Source organism: Ammospiza nelsoni, chromosome 1 (assembly GCF_027579445.1).
Source record: "Ammospiza nelsoni isolate bAmmNel1 chromosome 1, bAmmNel1.pri, whole genome shotgun sequence".
In the NCBI taxonomy this organism is placed as follows: domain Eukaryota; kingdom Metazoa; phylum Chordata; class Aves; order Passeriformes; family Passerellidae; genus Ammospiza; species Ammospiza nelsoni.
In genome coordinates this window covers 15,662,681-15,686,045 of record NC_080633.1, presented here as the reverse complement: position 1 = coordinate 15,686,045, position 23,365 = coordinate 15,662,681, and the positions used below count along the sequence as shown (strand labels likewise).

The following is a 23,365-nucleotide window of genomic DNA, read 5'->3' as shown; positions in this document are numbered from 1 at the left end:
GCTGGGTAACTGTGCTGAGCTGATCATATATATGAGTGATATAACAGGCAGAAAACTTGAAAGGTGAAAAGGTGAATGATGAGAGACTTGGAGCTTCATTATAATGCCTTTTCTTTTCCTGAAGACTCCTGTTGCCAAACACTGAAGGTTCAATCAATTTTCAGATTTAGCAGTGATTAAAGTTCTACCATCTATTCTCCACGGAAAAGTACTGCTATGACATTATGGCAAAGAAATGATGTTGCAATCAGATGCTGCACAGAGAACTGAACAGTGATTCCAAATTAACTTCATACCTGCAGCTCTCCCTTGCCTCGGGGAGAACTTCTCAGTTCCCCTTAACACAAAAAGATCTGATGTTTTCTTTTGGTTCAAAAGTTGTTCTCAATTATATTGCAATTTCATGAGAGTAGCTGAACAGCAAGACCACTCTGCTATGAATTTTATCCAAAAGTAGTTACTTGCACTCAGAGATCCTGTGTGCATTGGGGATTTTTGTTGAGTTTTTCTCTAAGCTTTGTTTCTCTCTGCTTACAGTTTACTTTCTTTTTCCTGTCTTAATTTTTCCAGACTGGTGTTTTTCAAAATCACTGCCATATTTCAGGGACTCCGAAAAGATATTGAGTAACAAACCCCTAAATTTTCTTTTGAGTGAGAATGAATCCTAAAAAACTTCACGAGCTGGAAAGCTTTAAAACAGAAAATGCTTCCCTATGGCCCATGTCAACCATATCTCCTAGAACAAAACCTTATTCAGTGCTGAGTAAACAATAATGTACTTCCCCTCTTAAATCTAACCTGTTGATTTATCATCTTACTTTCCTTGGACACAACTGCAAAAGCAGAATTACTTTTCACAGCTGACAGTGGGAATGCAGAGCCCAGGAGTCAGAGAGCCCCAGAGACCTGACAGTCTTCTTGAACTGCCTGAAAAATGCCTGAAAAATGCAATTCATCTGAACAATGCAGAGAGAAGGCAGAAAAAAGGATGAGCCTAATTGGTTCTGACGATTAAAGTCAGATCTCAAATTTTCTCCAGAGATGTGTACTAGAGCAACCACTATTAGTGTACCCAGATCCCTTTTAAAAGGGCTAATTTGATCAAATGCTACAATAATTTAAGAATATGACACTGTTAGGAGATCTGCATATGATACTTGACAGCAAAAACCATCAAATGTTTATCATTGACAGCAAATGAATAATTTGGAAGATGGTACCAGCAGGAGCCAAAGGGAGCAGCCTGGCATAAAATGAGGCTTCAGAATAGAGACTTTGCTGAGCACTAACTCAAACCCAGATCCTGTTTATTATGCACAAAATGAACACAGGACAAAAGCCCCAAAGATGAAGAGTTCCTACCATGAAGGTGTGAGAACAGTTTATTACCAAGTGATGGATGAGATGAGTTTGTTATCAGCAAACCCTCTCGTGCTGCACACGATGCTCTGTGTTTCCAAACCCAAACCCTTGGCTGCAAGGAGGAGCTTTGGTTGGGCAGCATTTCCAGACTGGCCAGGGCTCCCATCACACCTGAGGGCAGCAGGGGCTGCAGCAGGAGCTCCCTGTGCCCTCTGCCTGCATGTGGAGCTTTCAGATGGATCCTCCAAGGCCTGCAGCTTTCTCATTTTTTTTCAATGTCTCACCTTACATAAGCACTTCATTTATCAGAAAGAAAGGAGGAAAAATCCATTCCGTGTTGAAATTGACTGCCACCTGCATTGCTTCCTAATGTAAGCAAATCCCAGTGGAAAGGTTTAGCACCAGACTTTTCTGCTGGACCAGTAAATCACTCTCAGAAAAATCATTTCAACCTTTCAAGTGGTGTTAACCAGCAGGAGTGGCACATTTTTTAAAAAGAAATCCCAACAATGCAACAATTAATTCATTTCCTGGAAGAACTTGGGTGACCTCTGTGTATTTCAGGGTTCAGATCAGCCATACATATACTAGCAATACAATAATAACACTGTTACTGCATTTTAATAAAAATAATTAGAATATAGTGTCCAGTGTGACATTAACATACAAGTTAGAAGTGTTCCAGAGACTTAATCCTTCTATAATTGTGTGTGTGATTGTGTGTGCATGCCTGTATAGACACTGGAAACATTGCTCTTGAAAGACATGAGACTATTAACCTGTGCAGTCATTGCAGTTCTCTCCTGTAGTGCTGGTATCCCATCCATTTATCAGCCCAGCTGTCTCACAAGGTAAAAATAAAATGGTGCTTTCAGTTTAACTTGCTGCAATCAACTTGAGGAGCAGGGCTGGGCTCTGCTGTACTGGGCTTGGGAGTCTAAAAAGTGGATTAGGAGAGTAACACATAAAACAGCATAAACCTCCTAAGTTTTACCCTAGAAAACTTTGTCTCCAAATATTCATAAAAGAGATTAAAAACAAGTGAGCTTTCAAACAGTCTGTACCAATTCTCTATTTTATAGTTCACTGCAATTTCTTTTAATTACCTTGCAATTTAAATTGGTTGAATCCTAGAGCCGGTTCCCCTTAAAAAAAGTCTTCTTGCAAACTTTGATTAGCTCCACAGAAAAGAGAGCAGATGACTTTAAATGGCACAGAGGTGGATGTATTGGCAAGTGTGTCGGGTTTGCACTTAGCAAGGAACTGGCAGATAGCAGAATATGGCTGGACAAGATTCAAACTCCAAGGACTTGGAGCTGAAAAAGGATTTATTTGAATAGCAAAGTATAGGAGTGTATTTGCTGCAGTTAAAATTATTAGAAGCTTTTAACTAAAAACATGAAGAAATTAAACTTCCCGTGAAAGGCAAGCAACTGCATTCCTTCAAAGGTATTGTCACAGGGACATTTATTTTTCCTCCCTCACTGTGTCACTTACTGCTCCTAGCAATAGGAAAGTTCATGGATCTCCTTGATCAGGTGTATGTTCAAAAGCCAGATTAAACCTGAACCTGTACAAAATTACTGAGCATTCAGGAAATGAAATGCTTTATTTTTATCTTAAATCAACTGTAGGGGGGAAAAAAGTAGTCTATTCACTGCATGTGAAAACTAGGGAGCCTGCAGTCCCAGAAAAAGCAGAGTCAAAGGAGCGTGGGCTGTTTCACATGGACAGACAAGAGGCTTGGCCATGGCCTGAAGCAGCAAAGCCAGGGGGGTGTGCTGAGAGAAACTCACACTTACTGAAGGACTGCCAGCTGAAACTAGGACTTTATCTGGGGTTGTGGGGATGTTTTTGTCTCAAATATCATGTTTGCTTCAAAAAAGGTAAAAAAATTGCCTGTGACAGTGCTTGAAGTGTCAGCTCACACACTGGAGCCTTGTTTACACTCATGACCCTCACACTGGCAGTGAACCAGTGGGAATTGCAACAGAAGTAGCTTCCAAAAAGCAAAAACTTCTGCTCTGCTCCTGGGCTGGTGCTAAGCCTGCTTTGGGCAGGAGGCTGGCCCAGCATCCGCTGTAACCTGTTTTCCTGACACATTCTGCAAAGGAGTGGTCAGAGCTCCCCAGTCCCAGGCTTTGGGTGATGAAAAAGAGGGGCAGGGCAGGGTGAGATCTCAGTCCCAGTGTCTCTGAACTGCTGCTTTATGCCATTGTATCTGTGTGAGACACTTTTATGGAACTTCTGTGTTTCCATTCTTCAATTCTAACCAGGTGACAGGACATTCTAGGCTTTTACAATGGCACATAAATACCCCAAATCACATTCAGCAGCTGCTTTTTCTTATAGCAACACTTCACTTTTTTCACCCCACTACTTACCAGTGTTGCATCTGCAATGAATGATTTTCCTACTTTTTTAAGCACAGATGCAGCTTTTGATTTCATGTTTATGGACTAAAGCTAAGAGATGTTTCCTCAGAAAGCTGAACAACCACACTGCACATCTGGCAGCAGCTGGTCTCAGCAGCCAGCACGTGGCTCACCCAGCTACCAGCATGTAACTGAGACACCAAAAGGAGAGGACTTTGGCAAAGGAGTCTGTGCCATTTGGAAAAGCTCATCCCTAAGGAAGCTGAGGGTGCTCCAGACTGAGGTACCTCACATGGAAGCAGAGTCTGGAAGGATGGAACAAAGGGGGTGGAATGGAGAGCTTTAAGGCTCCAGGACACTTCCACCACAGACCAGTCATACAGAAGCTTGAACTTACCTTCAAAACACTGTGCCACCCTCCATCATCACTCCTTCCCTCACACATTTCCTTCCCTTTCCTCCACTGAAATCTGCTCTAAGGCCCCTAGAAAGTGCTTGAGTATCTTCATGGCTTGGACCACAATCTGGATTGGCACAACAGCAGAAATACTTAGCAGAAAAATTCAAGTAAAAGAGAAAGCATGGACATTTTTAATTCTTATTTCCCTTGGCCAAGATAAGTAACTCTAGATAAGAACAAACTGTTTGTACCCATCAGTAGAAGACATGTATAAACATCACCCACAGCAGTGTAAGTGTGCAGAGCAAGCCTCATATGGAACACTTTGCTCACGAATCTCTTTCCTATAGAACTTGCTTTTTCTGGTTTCATCTGTTATTCTACATGAAAATGGGAGGTTTCTGCAAAGTAACTTCAGAATGATGTTTCTGGGTTTGTCAGCAGCAAAAATCATAATTCATCCCATCACTTCTAATACTTACACAGAAAAGTCAATAAAATTTAAAAAAAAATGAAAGGGAGAAAGCTTCCTTTGTACTCGACAGCATCAGCAGTATCACATTTTACACCACCTCTGGTACCACCACATCCAAAAAACTGCCTAACAAAGCACAAATAGAGAAGTCTGTTATTGCCATTTTTCAGGATTTCTTGAAGGTTTGTCAGTAAGGTATTAGAAATTCACCCAAGTCTGAAAACCAAGTTATTTTTGCACTGAAATTTCTAGTTTCTGAGAACTTGAAAATGGCAGAAAGCTCAGCTTCATGGAGTCATACATTGAACCCCAAACCTTGCATGTTTCCCCACATTGTGAGCGTGTATGTTCCCACACATATATGTGTGTATATATATGTGCATATATATATGTGTGTGTGCATATATATATATTTTTATATATATATATATATAATTTTATATATATATACATATACATGTAATCCAAGACTTTTGAGTCCATGGAACATGTCTTCTTGTTTAGAAAAAAAGAGACACATTTTTCTCTGAAACTTGCTTGCAGAGTCAGGTCTTCTTCAGTACTCCTCACCAAGAAAAATCATGGCAATTTAATAAAAAGTGGAGAAAATCCTGCAATGTGACAGATCAGCTATAAAAGTGCATGCTGAAATGAGGACAATCTTTAAGCCATAAGACTTTTCTTCATGAGACCAGATTTTTTCTGTGTCATACCCAGCACACAGAGATTTTAATTTTTCAGAGCTATTGGAATTTGACAAGTAAACCTACTAGAGTTAATAGCATTTTAATCTTTATGCATAACAATCCCAAACCTGCATTGCACAGGTTGGATAATAGTAACTGACAGCTGAATCTGAAGTATACATTTCGTTCCAAAACAGATGCACGTGTAGGTGGATGTGTTGTAGAAATACAATGTACTACAGGGCTGAGCCTAGATAAGCTGGTGATCCTCAAACATCAGCATCATCTGCATGAAATATGGGCAGAAATATGCTCCTTTAAATACCTGTTCATCCTTCTTATGACACTTTCTTCAAAGAGCTCAGTGAATAGTAGATAAAATAAGTATCTAATGAGGTACGACAGAAACTCCGACTGAGCTAAGAAGCAGCAAGCTGAATTCTAATAAATAAATGAAGCAAAACATTTACTGCCAGCAACTATGTCAAGTTAGGCATAGGAAACTGTAGCTCTGCAGCTGGAGAAGGGCAACACTCTGCAAGCCAGAAAAGTGATGGAACTCCTCCAGCTTTGGTTATTTATGGTGTGATGATGAAGGAACAACTTTCCATGTGAGGAATGGCTTTAAAGTTGAACAGTGGAGCTGAAAGAGAGACTTAATGAAAAATCAGAGGGGAAAAAAACTACAGCTACAAAAACAATGACATTCGGTTTAACAATTTAAAAACATAATTTGTGTGCAAAAACCAGATGTTAACTTGTCCAGCTTCAAGGTAAACAGCAAACTGTATTTATAACAACCCTTCTGCTGGACAGCAAACACACACCACTAAATGTTGCAGTATATGAGGCTCACTTTGGGCCTCCAAATCTTACCAAAATGAACACAAATGCCAAACAAACATTTTAAACAAAGGACACATCTGTATTTAATGCAAAGCTATTTTCAAAAAACCCCAACCTTTCATAATCTACCATAATTGCAATAGCCTGAAACATAAGAATGCTTTCAGGCTCATAAAAAAAAAGGCTTCTAATTTTAAACATTTATGAGGACACTGAGAAGTGGCTTAGAAGCATGCTTTAAAACATGTTTTCAGGTTTTAAACTGCTGAAAGCTGAGACGCCTTTACCCATTTGGCCTGGAGAGAAGTACAAAAATATGCTGAGAAGACTGCACATGAAAATTTCTACTAAAGAAAATGCAGCTGAGTCCCTCACTCCAGCCCCTTCCTCCCATCACCCCTGCATCTCCCCCTGCAGGGCAAGTGCACCCCCAGACAAATCACCTACATCACTGCCTCTGATGCACCACTGCTTTTAACAAACACCTTTGAAAATAATTTTAGAGGGCCATTCTGCCATGGCTGCTGCTGTTCTTGAACAGAAGGGACTCTGTCTCAGTACTGAATTTATGTCAGATCAGATCATTTTAAACTATACCTTGGGACGGGTGATTTAATGTTCATTCTAAAAAAATATCATGATCAAAACTTTAAAATGTTTTTTCCCAACTCATAAAATGCATGCTTTATACTGGGAATGAACTTCCCTTTGACACAGTGTAACTATGGGAAGGAGGGATTGTGCTCACATTTCTGTTTAATGGAAAACACCCTGCTGTTTGATTTTTAAAGTTAAAGGATTAAGTTGCAGGGGCAAAAAATGCTGCTAAATGCAACCCACTCTACTAAGTTAAATACAGCCTCAGTCTGATATGAACCACTGACTTTAAAAATAGCTGTTCCTGTCCAAATACACCAGTGAAAATAAATATGAATACATTGTAACATTATAAATAATGTGTAATACATAGTAACATTAAAAGATGAATGTGTCAAGAATAAGAACAATTACTACTTTTAAGGTAATTCAGCGTTAAAAACCCATTACAGCAATATATGAAAGCAAAGAAACAGCTACAAATCTGAATTTATAGCAACAGATGGTAGGAAGAAAGTTTTGAAAATCCATGGGAAAATACAGTTCTGTGGGCATTTTCTTTTTGTCTTTTGTTATTCTTGATTCCTACTTTACAGTTCAACTTCAGGGCAAAGCACCACACAACAAGAAATCACATTCAAAACTATTAGGTAATCAAAATTGCCTTTACTGTTTAAAAACAAAACACATACACAAAATATTGCAGCAGCTTGTGGAATCCCACTCAGAAATCTCAACACTTTTAGATCTCTTCTCATGTTTTCATCACCGTAATTTTTGCAAAACAGTGAGAGGCAAGCCAGGCCATTTTAGGCATGACTCTTTTATCACTGCAATCCCTCCATTACAGCTGGCCACAAGAAGGAATGAATAGAGTGATACTGTAGGGATGCTACTGGTGTATCTTTCAGCTTGCTCCCTGAAATGCTCTGACTTCTGCTGGAGAATGATGTGGTGATTTCATAGATTTGCCTCCATTATTGCTCCCAAAATAATTCAGAAGAACATAAGGCTTTAAGCAGTTTAAACACCAATTTCAAATTGGATTCAGTGGTTTCAAGGACCTTTTCATCAAAACCAAGCTCCAGAACTCCACCCTCTCACAGCCTGACAGGCCCAGCCCCTTGGAGATGGTCTGGGCTCCATCTCAATGGGTGGCAACTCACCTTCAACCCAAAGAGCTACAGGCATATAAATACATGTGAAGCTTTTACTTCTAAAATACAAATATCTTTGCTGTTACCAGGACAGAACTGAACACCAAAAACACCTGCAAGCAATGAATATGTTTGAAGACACTGAAATCAAGAAAACAAGAATCAGAAGTTGTTAAATTATAGACTACAAAGCTCCTGAGTGCTGGCTGCATGTATGCACATTTGAGTGATTGAGAGAACTGCATGGAAATATTCATTTACCACAAAATCTGGGAGCACTGTCGGAACCTGAATTCCAGTCAAGTTTTTAATTTCATTTAAGACTGAGATTACTTCCTATAAATTGATTTATTTCTGAGTGTACAGTATATTTTAACTTGCAAATATATTTAATTGAGGTTAATAATTAGTATTGAGTATTTGCTGTTATAAAGTTTCTTAAGCATGAATTTTAAGTATGAGGATTCATAATCAGCTTCCATGTACCCATCTGGAATGATACAGAATAAACACATTTTCTAGTCACCAAAATAAAGGATAATATGGCTTTTTAAAAAATCCCCTACAAACCCAACTAAAAACCTTTTAAGTGATACATCTGTTGAGTTAGTTTAGCAAGACAGTGAAAGAACAATTTGGTAAGGTAGTTAAGGTTTTTCATAGCATAGCAGAGTTGAGCTTCAATATTCACCATTATCAGAAAGTTCAATAATTCCTTGTTTTGATACCAAAGTAAAAATTGTCCATAAAGTGGAAGGGTCTTCACAATTATGATGACTCTGCCAATGACTACAAAGATCCTCTTTTCTTCCAAATAACTGTTTGCATAAGATGCAGTTATAGCCTGCTTTAGACCAAAATTCTGGTTTTTTCCTTTGTGTGCCAAACCCTACATTTTGCATCTCCTTAGAGGCTTCACTACTTCCTGACTGGGTTGGTTCACTTTTAGGTACAACATTGACATTATTTTGATGGCGGAAGAACATCTGTCTCTTTGGTTTTGGAACATTATACAGCTCCTCCTGATGGGCACTGCACTGTGCTAAATGTCTTCTCTCATTGTGCTGTTTCCACACGTGGCTTGTCTGTTTGACCAGTTTCCCCTTTGCTCCTCTGCTTTCTTGCAAAACCTCTTCCTTCACTCTTCCCTGAATCTCTTCTCCATGGCAGCACAATAAGTGAAACTTCATTTCACCAAAAGATTCTGCAATAAACTGGCATCGACCACATTTGACCTGTAATTTCACTCCTCCTGGGTCATGGAACAGGTCCTCAAAATTGCACTTATTTCCCCTGTTAAAGAAAGGAAATACAAACTATTTAAGTATTAGCCAGGCAGAGAAGAACAATGGCAACTTCTGTCCTTACAAGTTCCAAGAAGAGATACAATCATGAAACAACTTTTAATTTAAAAAGGGCGTTGTTTCTACAGTATTTAATTCATTTGGAAGAGGAAAAAAAGAGAAGCTAAATAAATACTAGTAAGGCTGATTAGAGAAAAAATTGAAACCAAATGACACTTCTGAGTTTAAGAATTGCCTCCAAAATTAGCTTTGGTAGAAATAACCTTTTAACAACACCAGCCTTTAATAAAAGGCTGATAACTTTTGTTAAAGTTCTGTTTCAGAGAGGTCAATCCAAATACTTCTAGTGCTGTGCTAGAAAAGTGAAAATTACTATTACCTGCAATGTACAAGTAAGAGAAATCTATTTTTTTACAGTGAGTGATCTAGGTCAATTTGAGGCAAAACCACCTCCCTTTCCAAGATGGAAACTATGAAATTTCAAAGTTTCTTGCCTTTTTTTTCTACAAGTCAGTAACATGGTTTAGAAAAGTTTAAATACCTAACTGGCAATTGGACAGCCCCTCCCCTGATTTAGGAGAGCTCTGTAATATAAAGGATACGGAGGCAGTCCTTGGTTAACTCAATCAAAACAAGATCTCCTCACTCATCCTCTCATAACATCTACAAGAAGGACCTCATAACACTGTGTATTTATACATATCAGACAGATTACCCAACAAAACAGATAACCTGAATGATTCACTGTGTGACACCTACTAAGACTGACAGGAGAGGACTGGTATTTCTTAGTCTCAAACCATTAAAGATTCTGACTGCTGCTCCAGAGAGTGGAGCTCTGAAAAGTAAAATGAGCAGAATGGAACTGCAGTGTTGCAGTGAGCAGTCCCATTGAAGCCCTGAGTGTTCTTCAGTGAAAATAAACGCACTGGAGCAAACAAAAAAGGCAACATTTATACTTCATCAAAAGATTTCACCTCAAAATCATAATACAGAGGTAAAAGTATGTTCTTTCTATCTTAATACAGCACATGTTAAATTTTCTACTTGGCTGAGTGACTGCAAAAGCAGCATTAAACTGAGGTCAGATTAGCTCACAGCACTCCCTAAAAGGAAGTGGAATAATGATATTTAACAGAGAAAGCAAACTACAGGCTAATACTGAAATATGAATTGGTTTTTGCTTACTGCAATTGGTTCCTTTATCTTCTAGGGAAAACCCCTAGGACAGAATACAAAGCACTAGCTACAAGAAACAAACGGACCCAAATGTGGCAGCATATCGGGTGTTACTAGATTATATGCAAATTTATTTTGGATATTCAAGTGTCAATAATGATTTATAGTCAGTAAATCAACTAAAATACACTGGTTGGTCTAATGGATTGACTAGATTCAAATGGAATATTTAAACTATTAGCAATCTCACTTGGTGGAAAAAAGCAACAATTTTCATAGTGGTGAGGTTTATTAATTTCCACTGACAACTTGAAATCCAGTTTTCATTAGCATTTAATCAGTGAAAACTCTCACCTCTCTGCAGCTTCTTCTGCCTCTTTTATATTCCTGTCTCTCTTCTTTGAAGTGTCTTGCACCTGCTGCTCACTAGTGTAGGGCTCTGTGCTGATAACAACCCTGTGGACTTCTCTGAGGTGCCCAAAGTACACTTTGGCATGGCCAAACACTTTAGCACAGAATTCACAGCACACCAGCTTTTTGGATTTGCCTTCGTTGTGATGAAGCTTCATATGGGTGCTCAAGCTCCCAGAGTGCATATATGCCTTCCTGCAGATCCTGCAGCTGTAGGGCCTCCTCCTCGTGTGCGTGTTCATGTGGTCCTTGAGGTGGTGCTTGAGGCGGAACCCATGGTTACAAACATGGCACCTGTGCACCACCCTAAGGACAGCTGAACGTGCATTTCTGCTTAGATCACTTGATTTGGCTGATGGAGCATCACTGTGCTTGGAACTCACACATTTATTGGTGAGTGACCCATTGAAAAAGGAGTCCTGCCCACGAGACGGCGTCGCCACGATGGCTGCGGGAGTCAGCGGCGCGAGCGCCTGCACAAGCACCACGGGCTTCGGTCTGATACTGCGGTACCGTTTCACTGCTCCTGCTTTGTTGTCTTCAGGTGCCTCAGTATCAACCTTGGCCCTCTCTCTTCCTTCTCTAAACTTATTAATGATGCATTTCCTTCGTTTGGCCTGAAAAGCCAATAAATCTTCCGGGGCTCTTTTTTTCCTGCCTCTTCTTTTAGAGGTTGCACTGCTCGAGTTTTTAAGACTGTCGACATCATCCTCTTTGCTGGAGGGAGAGAAGGTGTTTTCACCAATGGATTGTTTGGGGACTTGTGTAAATGATACACCTAATTGCTTATCAAAGGCTTTGGTTTTCATCAAAAATGGAATCTTTTCACATTCAGATTTTAGTGAATGATCAGGTATGTCCATAACATTAATATTCTGCTTAGATTTACAGAACACTGAATTTTTCATTCGGGAGTAAGGCAAAATAGGAAGTTTTCCTTTTGGTGCTGATGGAGTCATCTGAATTGTACTGCCAAAAACCGTTGGTGACAAGACAGCAACAGGATTTGCAGAATTTGTGGGTTTTTCCTTTAGTTTCTCAGATGTCAGGAATGACTCTCTTGTGGTTTCCGATGCTGACTTCACAGAATGTAGACTCAGTTTCATGGGATTAGTTGTACTTGCTGGCTTGGATGGAGAGTCTTCAACTACAGATGGTCCAGAAATATTATTGCTAGCAATTTTAGCTTTGTTCATTAAAAGAGATCTAGATTCCACACAATCGCTTTTATTCATTAATGCGGCAACTCCAATTTCAGCTGAGTCACAGTCTGCTACCATCCCTTGCTCAGCTGAATCTGAACTACAATGAGCTTCAGGACAGTCTTCATGTAGAGCAGTCATGGGGGAAGTCTGTGATGAGATCAGTGCTTTGGTAAGAATCTTGTTACGTGCACTCAAACCAGAGATTTGTGTCAGTTTTTTGTCACTCAGCAACTTATTTCTTACAGATTGGTACCTGGGGATGGGCAGCTTTAGGTTTTCAGAGGGGGCCACAGCTGACTGCTGAACTTGCTGAGTTAGGGCAGGTGCAACACAGGGCACAGCCAGCAGGGAAAAGGTGCCCTTGTGAGCAGCCACCTGCATGACAGCATAGTTCTGAGCTGGCACCACCAGGGGCTTAGAGCCTGAAGCTGAAATTGGTGTCATTGGCTCAGGCAAAGATGACTGAAGGCAAGAAACCACTCCAGATGTTAAAATTTTTGGTACCATTTTTGGAGCAATGGTCCTAAACTGACTTTTCTTCTGAAAACTTTGTATTATATCCGAAGGGGATTTCTGTTTATCTGTAAGAATAACATAAAACAGATATAAAATTATACACAGTAGTTTTTAAAAATTACTCTGTCAAAAATAAAACTGCTTATGAAGGACACTATTACACACTTATTAAAAATAAGCTTGACCACCAAATGACCACCAAATTAAATCTAGAATTGTTAGTTTCATAGACAAAAGTACTGTCTGAAGCAACATGCTTGAACAAAAAAAACTTCTCTTAATCCAACCTTCATTGGATGTTTCATTCTAGGTTAGAAACTACATGACATTTCAGAACAAATACACCCATAAGCCTCTTCAGCCCTGGAAAAGCTGTGAGAGCATGCTGGCAATATTCTGCTGGAAAAGCAGGGACAGGATTAAAGCTCCATGACACACAACTTCTCTGAGCACCAGCTCTGATCATGTATATCAAACAGAATCATGCCATCTTTCAGACATTCTCTACTATTTAGAATTTGTGGGTTTTATCAGATACAGACCAAAGTTTGCCTGATGAAGTCTTAGAAAAATTCCTCCTACAAAACATGCAAACAATGTATAATAAAATCAAAGAAGACTTGAAAAAATATGTGAATATTAACTGCTGTTTAATACCCAATCACAAAAATTACTCAGGTGACACTAATGCACAACAGAACTACTGCAGTTAATGATTTAAACACTTCCTTGAAAGATGCAATTTATCAAGGTTATATAACAATTTCTTCCTGTTTCTATTTGTGCTCATAAAAGTCACAAATGTTTTTAGTAAAAAAAGTGATGATAATGAAAACAAACAAAAGGAAAACGATAAAATTCATATGCTATAATATACACTAGGTAGCAAAGACACCTGCTGACCTTTCAGACTCCACAGAAAAGGAGTTGATACATAGTTAATTGTACCACTACCATTTCACCTATCAGTCTCATTACCCACTCTCAAATTCAATTATTGACTCTTCCAGTTCTCCAAACTTGGAATAGGTTTCCTGGAAAAATGGAAATTGCAACCACTGAAAATTCAGCTACAAAGATTCCAGGCAGAAAGGCAATTTGGACATAAGCAAAAATCATTTGAGAGAGGAATCACATTTGAATTGAATACGTGAAACTAAATGCTGCAACCTTGAAATACTGCAGTACGATAATTCCACAGGAAAGTTTCCATTCCTTGCCATTTTAAAGACTTGTATTACAAATGCATTTATATGTGATTCTGGACTTAAAAAGGTAACTGTGAATTAGTACCAACACAGGAAACTCCAGTGAATTTATCTTAATCCTGGATGTTCTTCTCAGACGTCACACACTTTGCAACAAGCACCGCAAGCTACAGACCTATCATGTTTCATGACCAGAACTCCTGGACACACACATATACATATTCATGGTGTGCACATGTGCAGTAAAGCCACTGCCTTCAGGACATGCTGGATTCACTGAGCAATCACATATAAACTGAACTGTTCATATTTGGTAGACCTGATGCTTTTCAAAACTCTTTGATCAGCAGATTCATAGAGCAATAACTATGCAGGGCATAAGCCTTTGATCCTTTTATTGCTTTCTGTTGCATCAAACCCCAAGTCCATTATGCACTTTTTTTATACTCCAGTTAAGTGAAACTACTGGGCACCACGATAACTTTCTCTCTGCTCAATGGCTGTAGAGACCTTCTGAATTTCTAGACATTCTGTGCAGACTGGGTTACTGTACACCTGGAAGTCCTACATAAACAGAGATCCCTGCACACAGGGCTAAATCCAGGTTTGTGCAACCTGAAAAAAGGAGAAACATGGTATGTTTAGAATTGTTTCCCTACAGTGTTTTTAGTCTCAATTTTTAATTTTTTTTTTAATCTAGTCACTAAATATATAGAAATTTTTACATTTTCAGCTACTAAGATTTCTGCTAGTCAGATGATGATTTGTTTCCTACAAGGTATCTTCCTGCTGCTTTTGAGTAAACAATTTAAGTACTTGTGAGAAGAAAAATAAAATTATGTGAAGTATTGCAATCACTAACCAAACTAGCCCTGAACTTGAATGATAGTTACAGGTCAAATCATATAGCTTAAATAAAGCAGAAAACAGAATAAGTGTACTTTCCTTTTAGGGGACAGAATCAGTTCTTATTTATCCAGATTATGCTTGTCATACACTGACAATAAAGACTTTCTCCAAGTCGGCAGCTATTCAGCTTGCCATAATATTCAACATGAAGCTGTTTCCATTCTCTCTCATCTCTCCTTTTCTTCCCTTTTTTATTTCAAAATTTCATTTATTGTTTTGCATAAAACTTTTAGGAATGCTGGAGTTTCAGCAGATTCCTACCCCTGCTACTCTGAGTTACAAGGCACCCACTCTTCAAGCAATGGTAACAGGAAAAGGTGGAAGGTTTGCTGTGGACATGTCATCTCTACAAACGGCAGCCATAATAAAAGCAAGGTTAATTTGAAGTTAGGAGGAAATATTTGTAGAAATAATGTATGGCATTAACTTTAAAAAGAACCATGTGTTTCTCAAATGCATTGACTTGCCTAATGCAGAATTAAGCAGTAAAATCACTTTTCTATAAAGAAAGTATCTCCACAGATTTTCTCAGCATTCCACAGGAGAGTGTTGCTCTAAAAGCCAAGACCTTCACCCATATCAAACACAAGATTCTCTTTGAAACAAGGTCTGTTTAGATCAATACCCTTCTTACACAGGTAACACAATACTAAGAATGGATAAAACTGCTTGAGAAGGGATTTTTATGTAGACACTTTTTCCAACTAGTGTGATTTTATCATAAGTTTTCCAGGCAAGCTGTGTTTGGTACCAACCTTAAGTACAATTTTTTTTTTCTCCTCCTTTTTCACAAGTTTACATTAGACATTTTAGTGCACAAATATTCATTGCAGTGCCTCTGGTAAGCAAAGGAATACTCAACTCTGCATTTCCCTGCCCTCCAACACAGCTACTGTGGTTAAGCTGCTTAGCCAGTGCCTAAATATAGAGCAGGGCTAGACGCAGACTAGCTGCCTGATGATGCTCCAGGCTCTGATAACATTTTAACATTTTGCCTGCAGACTGGGAAAGCTAATTGGAAGAAGTGGTGCAAGACTACTTAGCATCTTGGACAGGAGAAAGCAGCCAGTCAATTCAGACTGGAGGTTTTACTGACCCCACCCAGACCATTCAAGTATCATCAGTGACCAAAATTCTGCTTTCCATTTGTAGCTGGTGAAAAGTTTCCACAACTCCCTTTGCACACAGCAAGAGCTATAGTAATTCATGGCTTCACCACACTGAAGGACTTGAATATGCTCTGGCTGGCTGGCTTGTGCCAAGGCAGCTTGGAAACATCATATGCATCTCTCAGGAGCATTCCATTTCTTCCAAATTATTTCTGTCTCTGATTCAAAGGACTCATTTTGACTTGTCATCTGTGACCTGAGGAAAAGCCTTTGTGCCTATGCAATCCCATGAAGTCTTTCACCTAAGATGGGGAAGTTTCAGTTAAGGGAAGCTCTGCAATGGCATTTATCAGGATGGTCCTTCATTTTAGACAACATTCTTTCTGCAAGTAAATCTGCAAATCCTTCACTGGAAGGCAACAATTTTTATACTTTCTTTAAAATTTTCATTAATAACAAAGGAAATAAATGAAAGCATTAGATGTAATATCTGAAGGATGTGAAGCTCATTTTTAACTGCTGTGTCCTCAGTCTTTCAGATGAGTGTGGAGCTGGGGCAACAGGTAGACACTTTTAAATAATTACACACAAGGCTAAACCAATTGCAGTTCAACCTATTTACTTTAAAAGTCTCTGTTAAAAGATTACTGGTTCCCATGCTAGGACCTGCAAGTATCAAATCCCTCAGATACTTGTAGGATATCATAAGCTTTCATCCCTTCTAAATAACCTTAAAATTGTATAGAAGTGGACAGTGACACACCAACACAAAAATCAGTGATGCATTAAATTCTCTGACAGATCCATGCTGGGAAGACTCCTCTGGAGGAAATGGAGTTTCCATGGGTTGCTGCTTGTTCATGGTTCCCCTGCCTTCACAAGCCATCCAAGTCTGGTCTGCCTCAGCCTAGTCTGCCTTATTTTATGAACTTCCTTTAGTCTGTTCCCTATGTAAAGCACACAACATTACTGAACTCAGATGCTGTAGAATGTATCAGAAGAAATTTAATTTTCAGTACTATCTGGTCAATTTTGAAAATAACCACCAAACAGCCACAACAGAAACCACTGAGTAATAGTATTCATTTTTTAAATAATCCTTGTAGGTCCACCTCAGCTGTGCACATATGTATTTCATTTATGTAGGAATTGACACATGAGAGAAAATAACACCAAAAGAAGAGTAATCTTGTTTTGAAGGACAAGGCAGAATACAGATGAAGATTAATGAGTATTCAATAAATATTAATACTGCTGAGTCTTTTGCTGACTTTAAAAGGAAGAGTATCTTTTCTGTGGGAAAGAAAAAAAATGCACAACTGTCTAACAGACAACATCAGATCTTTTTCTGCCAATGATAGTTTATCATTCATTTTGCCAAATCTCCATACACACTAAATACCTGTGGACACTGTCTTTCCAGCACAAGTTTCTTGCTTTTGCTGACCCAGCATACTTTGTTGGACACAATGTTTCTCTGCAGGATTAGCATGCAAAAAACCACCACCTGCAAAAGTGCTTCAGTTATAAATAGATACCGGGACAAAAAAACCAAAACCAACCAAACCCCCAAAACCAACAAAACCCAGAAAAAGACAATATAAAATGTTAATAAAACATTAACTTACAGTTAATGCATTAAGAAAACTATGGCTTTTTGCTCTTTGCCAGTTTTCTCTTCTCAAAATACACTTTAAAATCGAGTATGTTACATGCCAAATGCAAGGTGATAGCTTAATAACTGAGTAAAGCTGGTTAATGTGGTAAACAGATGGAATGATTTAGCTTCAGTGTCATGGCAGACAGTAAACAGCAGCAAAACAAAATGCTTCAAAAAATGAAGATTCAGTAGCTTTATTGAGTAGTTTTAACACAGGGGCTAAATTCTATGCTCATTTACACTTTCCATGATTCCATACAAATAAACTGCAGATATTATAGAAAACAGAATTTGGACTTCTTTATTCAAAAGCAGTTTTGCCAAACACCTGTACAAAATGAGATCAGTAATAAAGCCTACAAACCATGAGTTTCCAGCTCTATACACTACAGCAATTAATTTGCAGTTGTTTTTACCTTTGCTAATAATAACTACCTGCTTGGAAAGTTCTGGGTATTTGCATCAGAAAATTTTTTAAAATTAATTTCAACAGAAAATACCAGCCATCCTCAGTATGGCTGCATAAAAAAATTGTAAAGGAAAGAAAAAAAAATCTAGTGACACATCTGTGCATCAGGTGAAGACCTTCATATGTGACACAGCAATGTCTCTCTGATCTGTGAAAACGACACAAATTGGGAAAAGCTGTGGACTCTGGGCATGTGTTCAGTAGATCCTTCAAGCAGCTAACTCTTCCAATGATTACATCCTGTTGAATGTGCTCCTGCTCAGGCTGGGCTGGATTTTCCCCAAACTATGGCTTTAGGTCCAAGCACCCAAGCTGGGAAATGGCCTCTCCTTATCTCTGAACTGCAGAGCTGACAGTGTGGAAGAGAAACAGGAGAATATACAGGGCAAGCAGAAAAAGGACAAGGCTAGAAATGAGACTTGAAAAGTGTCCAGGCCAAAGAGTCAGAGTGGGATATGGGAATTAAATGCAGACTTAAGACAGGTAACCAACATTACACATGAGGTGGAAAGGAGAAGCATTTAGGCCGAAAGAGGAATCTCACATTTCTTACCTTTTTAGTACTTGATTTTTTAAAGAGTAATATAACTATGTTTATCTAAGAGTGTTTTTGTGCAATTTAAACTGGCATAGAAAAATAAACAATACAACAAAGTATTTTAATGCAAGATTGGAAAAGCCCTGTAGATCATTCACATATACACTAAGATACAGAATGTGCAAATACACTTACAAAACTTATTCTGGTATTCCAAAGGAGGAATAAAATAATTTGTTAAAATTCTAGAAGCTTTGAGCTGTATCTTTAAAGCTATATATAAGTAAATCTGATTTAAGCATAAATGTGATTTGCTAGTTGTGCAATAAGCATTTTATAATTTAGGAAAGTCTTCTTTACAGACTGTGCAAATTTATTATTTTAAGGTATTAGGATTATAGGGCATTTCAAGAAATTCTGTGAGCAGTGGAATGCCTTCTGGATTCCTTAAATTGTCTCCAAAAGACTCTTCTTAGAAGAAGAGCACATTGAAATAACAAAGGTTCACTTTTTTTTTACATTAATTGGACTCCATTAAAGAGGATGTTCAACATTAAAATTTCTAGTGGCGTTTTTCAGCATGGGAATAAGCTACAACTATTTTTAGTATAAACTGTCACCTTGCAGAGGTAAGTCATACAGTAATCCAAGATCATGGGTATATAGTTTGCATTTAAGAAGTTCTCCAGTTTCCTCTCTAATTGAGTTTTTTGGTGTTGCCTGAAATGTCCTTTCTGCACTATTAACCATATATTGCCAAAGTTTTTACAAATCTAACATAACTTAAGAAAAAAAAATAGTTTACACCACTTTCTCAACTTCCAGAATTGCCTTCCCTCGGTTATTTGAAAGTGTTCATAGGACAGGCCTTTCACACAGTCCTTTTCTCTAAATTGGAGAGGTACAGACTGTTGATATTGGCTATTGGATGGATAAGGAACTGGCTGATGCTCATGGAGAACAGCCCAATGCCCACATGGAGATGGGTGACACGTGGTGTCCCTTGGGTCCATACAGACAATGGCATTCAGTGCACCCTCAGCAAGTCTGCAGGCAAAACCAAGCTGAGAAGTGCAGCTGGCACACCTGGAGGATGAGATGCCCGAGGCGCCTGCACAAGATCAAGAAGTGTCCCCATGGGAAGCTCATGAGTTCCTGCACATGGCTCAGGACAGTCCCTGGTATCAATACAGGCAGGGCCAAAGTGATTCAGAGCAGCTTTGCCAAGAACCTGGGGGTGGATGAAAAGCTGACTGTGAGCTGCAGACGAGCGCTCACAGCCCAAAGAGTGTCCTGGGCTGCATCCAGAGCACCGTGGGCAGCAGGGGAGGGAGGGGATTCTGCCCCTCTGCTCTGACCTGCTGAGACCCACCTGCAGCACTGCATCAGCCCTGTGGCCCTCGGCACAGGAAAGACATGGACCTGCTGGAGCAAGTCCAGAGTAGGACCACAAAAATGATGAGAAGGATGGAACACCTCTTGTATGAGGAAAGGCTGAGAGAGACATGGGGTTTAGTCTGGGGAAGGCCCCAAGAAGACCTAATTGGGGCCTTACAATACCTGAAAAGGGCTGAAAAGAGAGACAGAGACGCTTAAGTGCTTGCAGAAACAGGACATGGCATTAAACTAAAACAAAGTAGATTCAGACTAGATACAAGGAAAAAACTTTTTACCTGCCCATCACTCTCACCAGCATCTTGGCTTCAGTATCTCTGTCCCCAGAGAAAAGTATAACAAAAAATACCCATACTAAAGCAGACTTGTTAAACACAAGTTAACACATCGTGAGAAATTTAGTCACTATATCAGCAGCATTAGCAACAGGAATAATTAAGATATAATTTTTGATTTCTCATAGATTTAGATTTCATGGATCTCTGTATCGTCCCACCACAAATAACTTTTAAAATATGTATGAAATACTATTTCTGTAGGGAACCACGAGTGACCAACAGCTTTGAAGCAACCTTTTGAGTTGAGACCTGAAATGTATTAGCCACACTATTCAAAAATCCTACCCTATAGGTAATTCACTATAGGTAATCACTATTCAAAAGCAGCTTCCTATATATAATGTGAGCAATGCATGGCTTAACACAACCTCCTATTATAAAAAGCCTTTTTTGTGCTACTGTATAAAGGAAGAAAGTCTTCAAAGTCTTTCCTAAGAGTCAGAATATATATACATAAGAGATTTTTAGACACTTTTGCAGTGAATTTAAAATACATTTACTAGCAGATCTAAATGCTTTTTTAGCACCTCTCATGCAGTGTTTGTGAACTTTAAAAGCTTTCCATTTTTTGAAGGCACGGCCTTTCAAGTTATAAGCTACTCATTTCATATTAAGGTCAACAAAATTAATAGGTCTTAAGTAGATCAAAATATTTTCATATCAAGAAATAAAAACTGGCATAAAGAAAGCTAGACATAAAGCATCTGTAATTACTAATAACCTTTTCCACCTTTACAGCTGAAGAAACTACACAGACTTTTCTGACTATGGCAGTATAAGAACTAAGGGCTCAAAATGGTGCCTGGCCTCTGCAACCACACAAATAAATGATTGAATTTAATTCCTATTTGAGCACAGAACTTCTTTTGGAGAGCCACTGTTAGATAGATATCAAAGACTGTATTTCAGCTTCTTTATGCCTATGCTAGTTCCAGCAAGCAACCATGTCAGCCTCAAAGCGGGCATCATCTAGAAACCTTGGTGATCTGACAGGATGCAAGTGAGTAGAATGGAACTTATTTTGCTATCACTGCAAGTCCAGTGGTTATCTTTCTTGGTTTTGCTCAGTCATTCTGTTCCACAAAGGACACCATCCCTGAAGATTTGCAAAACAAGGCTGCAGTGATGCAGCCACTTGGGGGAACTAATTGTTCAGAAAATAATTCAAAGAGGTGATGGATGCATTGGTCATAAACCAGTAATTCATAACCCCCATACAGCATTGCAAATATAAATCAGGTACTTTAGAAAGTGGAGATAAACACCTGAAATTGGATTTTTCAAAATTCCTGAGAGAATTGCCAGTGGAAATTTCTTTTAGTGAGCTTCAGGAAACATACGGACCTAAACAGTAATTCATCCACTGTAAATTTATCAATGTAAAGTTTATTATCAATGTAAAGTTATTTTTAAAGGGTCCATCAAGATCAAATCAGCACAGACAAAATTTCAATATGCCTCATGTAAGTAGTAATTAATGGACTTATTTTCCATTATGTACAGGAATCAGTAACTATTGAGACTGCTAAAAAGTGAAGGCAAAATTCTTCAAAAACTATGCAGCGTGAAAAGGTCAAGTAGAACCATTTAATAAATAAAATAATAAAATAATTTCTGATTAGATTTTTGCTCTTCTTTCAAAAAAAGAGAACATACCTACATCTTACTGAGAGTTCAACCCTCTTTGGGACATGTATGTCTCACTTCAGTAAGGGAATTAGGCCTCTTACTACTCCAAAAATTTAATATTTTTCAATACTGACATGCAAACAAAAGAGAACACAACAAAAAAGCAAAAGTTTTATTCCTGTTAAAGAGTACTTTTTTTTTTGTGAGAATCAGTGCACTTTTTTCTAAAGAAAGACTGTATGCAAGAGATAACAATTAATTTGCCACTTTGCCTTGATATAGCAACCATATTTTACTTGAGGCATTACAAACATCTGCATGGTGACTTCTGTAGTACAAACCTCAAAAATGTTCCCTCATGAACAGAGGATCAAAATACTGTCAGTCTTGGCTTGGACTATTTTGAGTCCTCTGTTATAAATTATACACAAATTTATCACTCTCCAAGGAAAGGAAAAATTGTCAAACGCAAAGGATAGCTGGAGAGTATCTTCTCGGGGATTTTTTAAATTGGTAATTTCACTGAAAATTACCTAAGTGGTCTAAGTTTTGAATGGGAAATCCTATCTAAGGTTTTTGTTTGCTCTAATTGTGCCCCCTTTTCTTTCTTCAGGAGCCAGATTTCTTCAGAAAAACTCTCCAGCTCTGGCTGAGATACACATAACATTGCTACCTGTAGTTAATTCCGCTAAAGATTAAAACGAAAATAAAGATTAAAGGATCTCCACAGTGCTTCAAATAGGTATGTATCTTTTTTCAAAGACAGACGTGACTCTGGATAGCATAAGAAAACTAAAACATCTTCTGAAATACTATTCCTAGCTAGGCAAACATTAGTTCCTAATATAAAAAATGATCATTTGCTGCTGAACTTGAACACAGCTAGACCTTACTGGCAGTAGGATGCAGCAGAAAACAATTTAAATTACAGTATCTGACTGGTTTTCCTCCCCCAGTGCATAATTACAATTATTTGCAATGCTTATTGACATCGCTAGCTCGCTCATGCCAGCCACCATGCTGTTTAAAGGCAGCGCTGCTTCTCAAGAGAAGGGGCTGGATGTGCTGTAAAGGAACAGTGGAATACACACACTGCTGACAGGTGATAATGGATCAGAAGGCCTGGCAGTGAGAGGATGGGAAGGAGAGGATGGTGCCCTTAGCCGGCCGTGTGCCGCAGCCCGGCGCTGCCGTGTCCGTGTGGGCGCACAGCGAGCGCGGAGCGGAGCCAGCAGAGGGAGTCGGTGCCCGTCCCGCCGGTGCCAGCCCGGCTCACGCCGCGGCTCACAGTGGGCACTGCCCCACTGGCAGTTCCAAACTACACACAGGCCTAATCATTTGCCTAATAATCTTGTAATGTTAAATACAGCTTGTCCTGAAAAATCCCCCGAGACACAGAATCAGGTACAGAACCGCATCCAACCTCTGAACAACTTTGTGATGAGTTAGCTTGGTTTTCCAAAACATTCTACCTCTGCAAACTCTTCAGTCAATTCACTGTTTTGTATAACTTGAGAGCAGCCTAAAGCTAAGCAGTTGAGCCTTTCCATTTGAAAGTAATAACTTCTATTAACATCATCTATAACTGCAGTACAAT

General features: G+C 38.9%; 1 protein-coding gene across 5 annotated transcripts in view; it reads right to left on the bottom strand.

The window, feature by feature from the left end:
• Window positions 1-6,202: 6,202 nt before the first annotated feature.
• The window catches only part of ZNF438 (zinc finger protein 438), a 52,639-nt gene continuing 35,476 nt past the window's right edge, over window positions 6,203-23,365 (bottom strand). For 3 of the 5 annotated variants that reach the window (XM_059482570.1, XM_059482551.1, XM_059482561.1), the window contains 2 exons: window positions 10,736-12,578; window positions 6,203-9,191 (listed from right to left, as the gene is read on the bottom strand). In XM_059482570.1, coding sequence (XP_059338553.1) covers window positions 8,579-9,191; window positions 10,736-12,504 — 2,382 coding nt within the window. In that variant the 5' untranslated portion in view covers window positions 12,505-12,578 and the 3' untranslated portion in view covers window positions 6,203-8,578. Of the gene's footprint in view, window positions 9,192-10,735; window positions 12,579-17,141; window positions 17,247-23,365 lie in introns of all 5 variants that reach the window. The other 2 variants (XM_059482536.1, XM_059482542.1) reach the window with 1 other exon arrangement.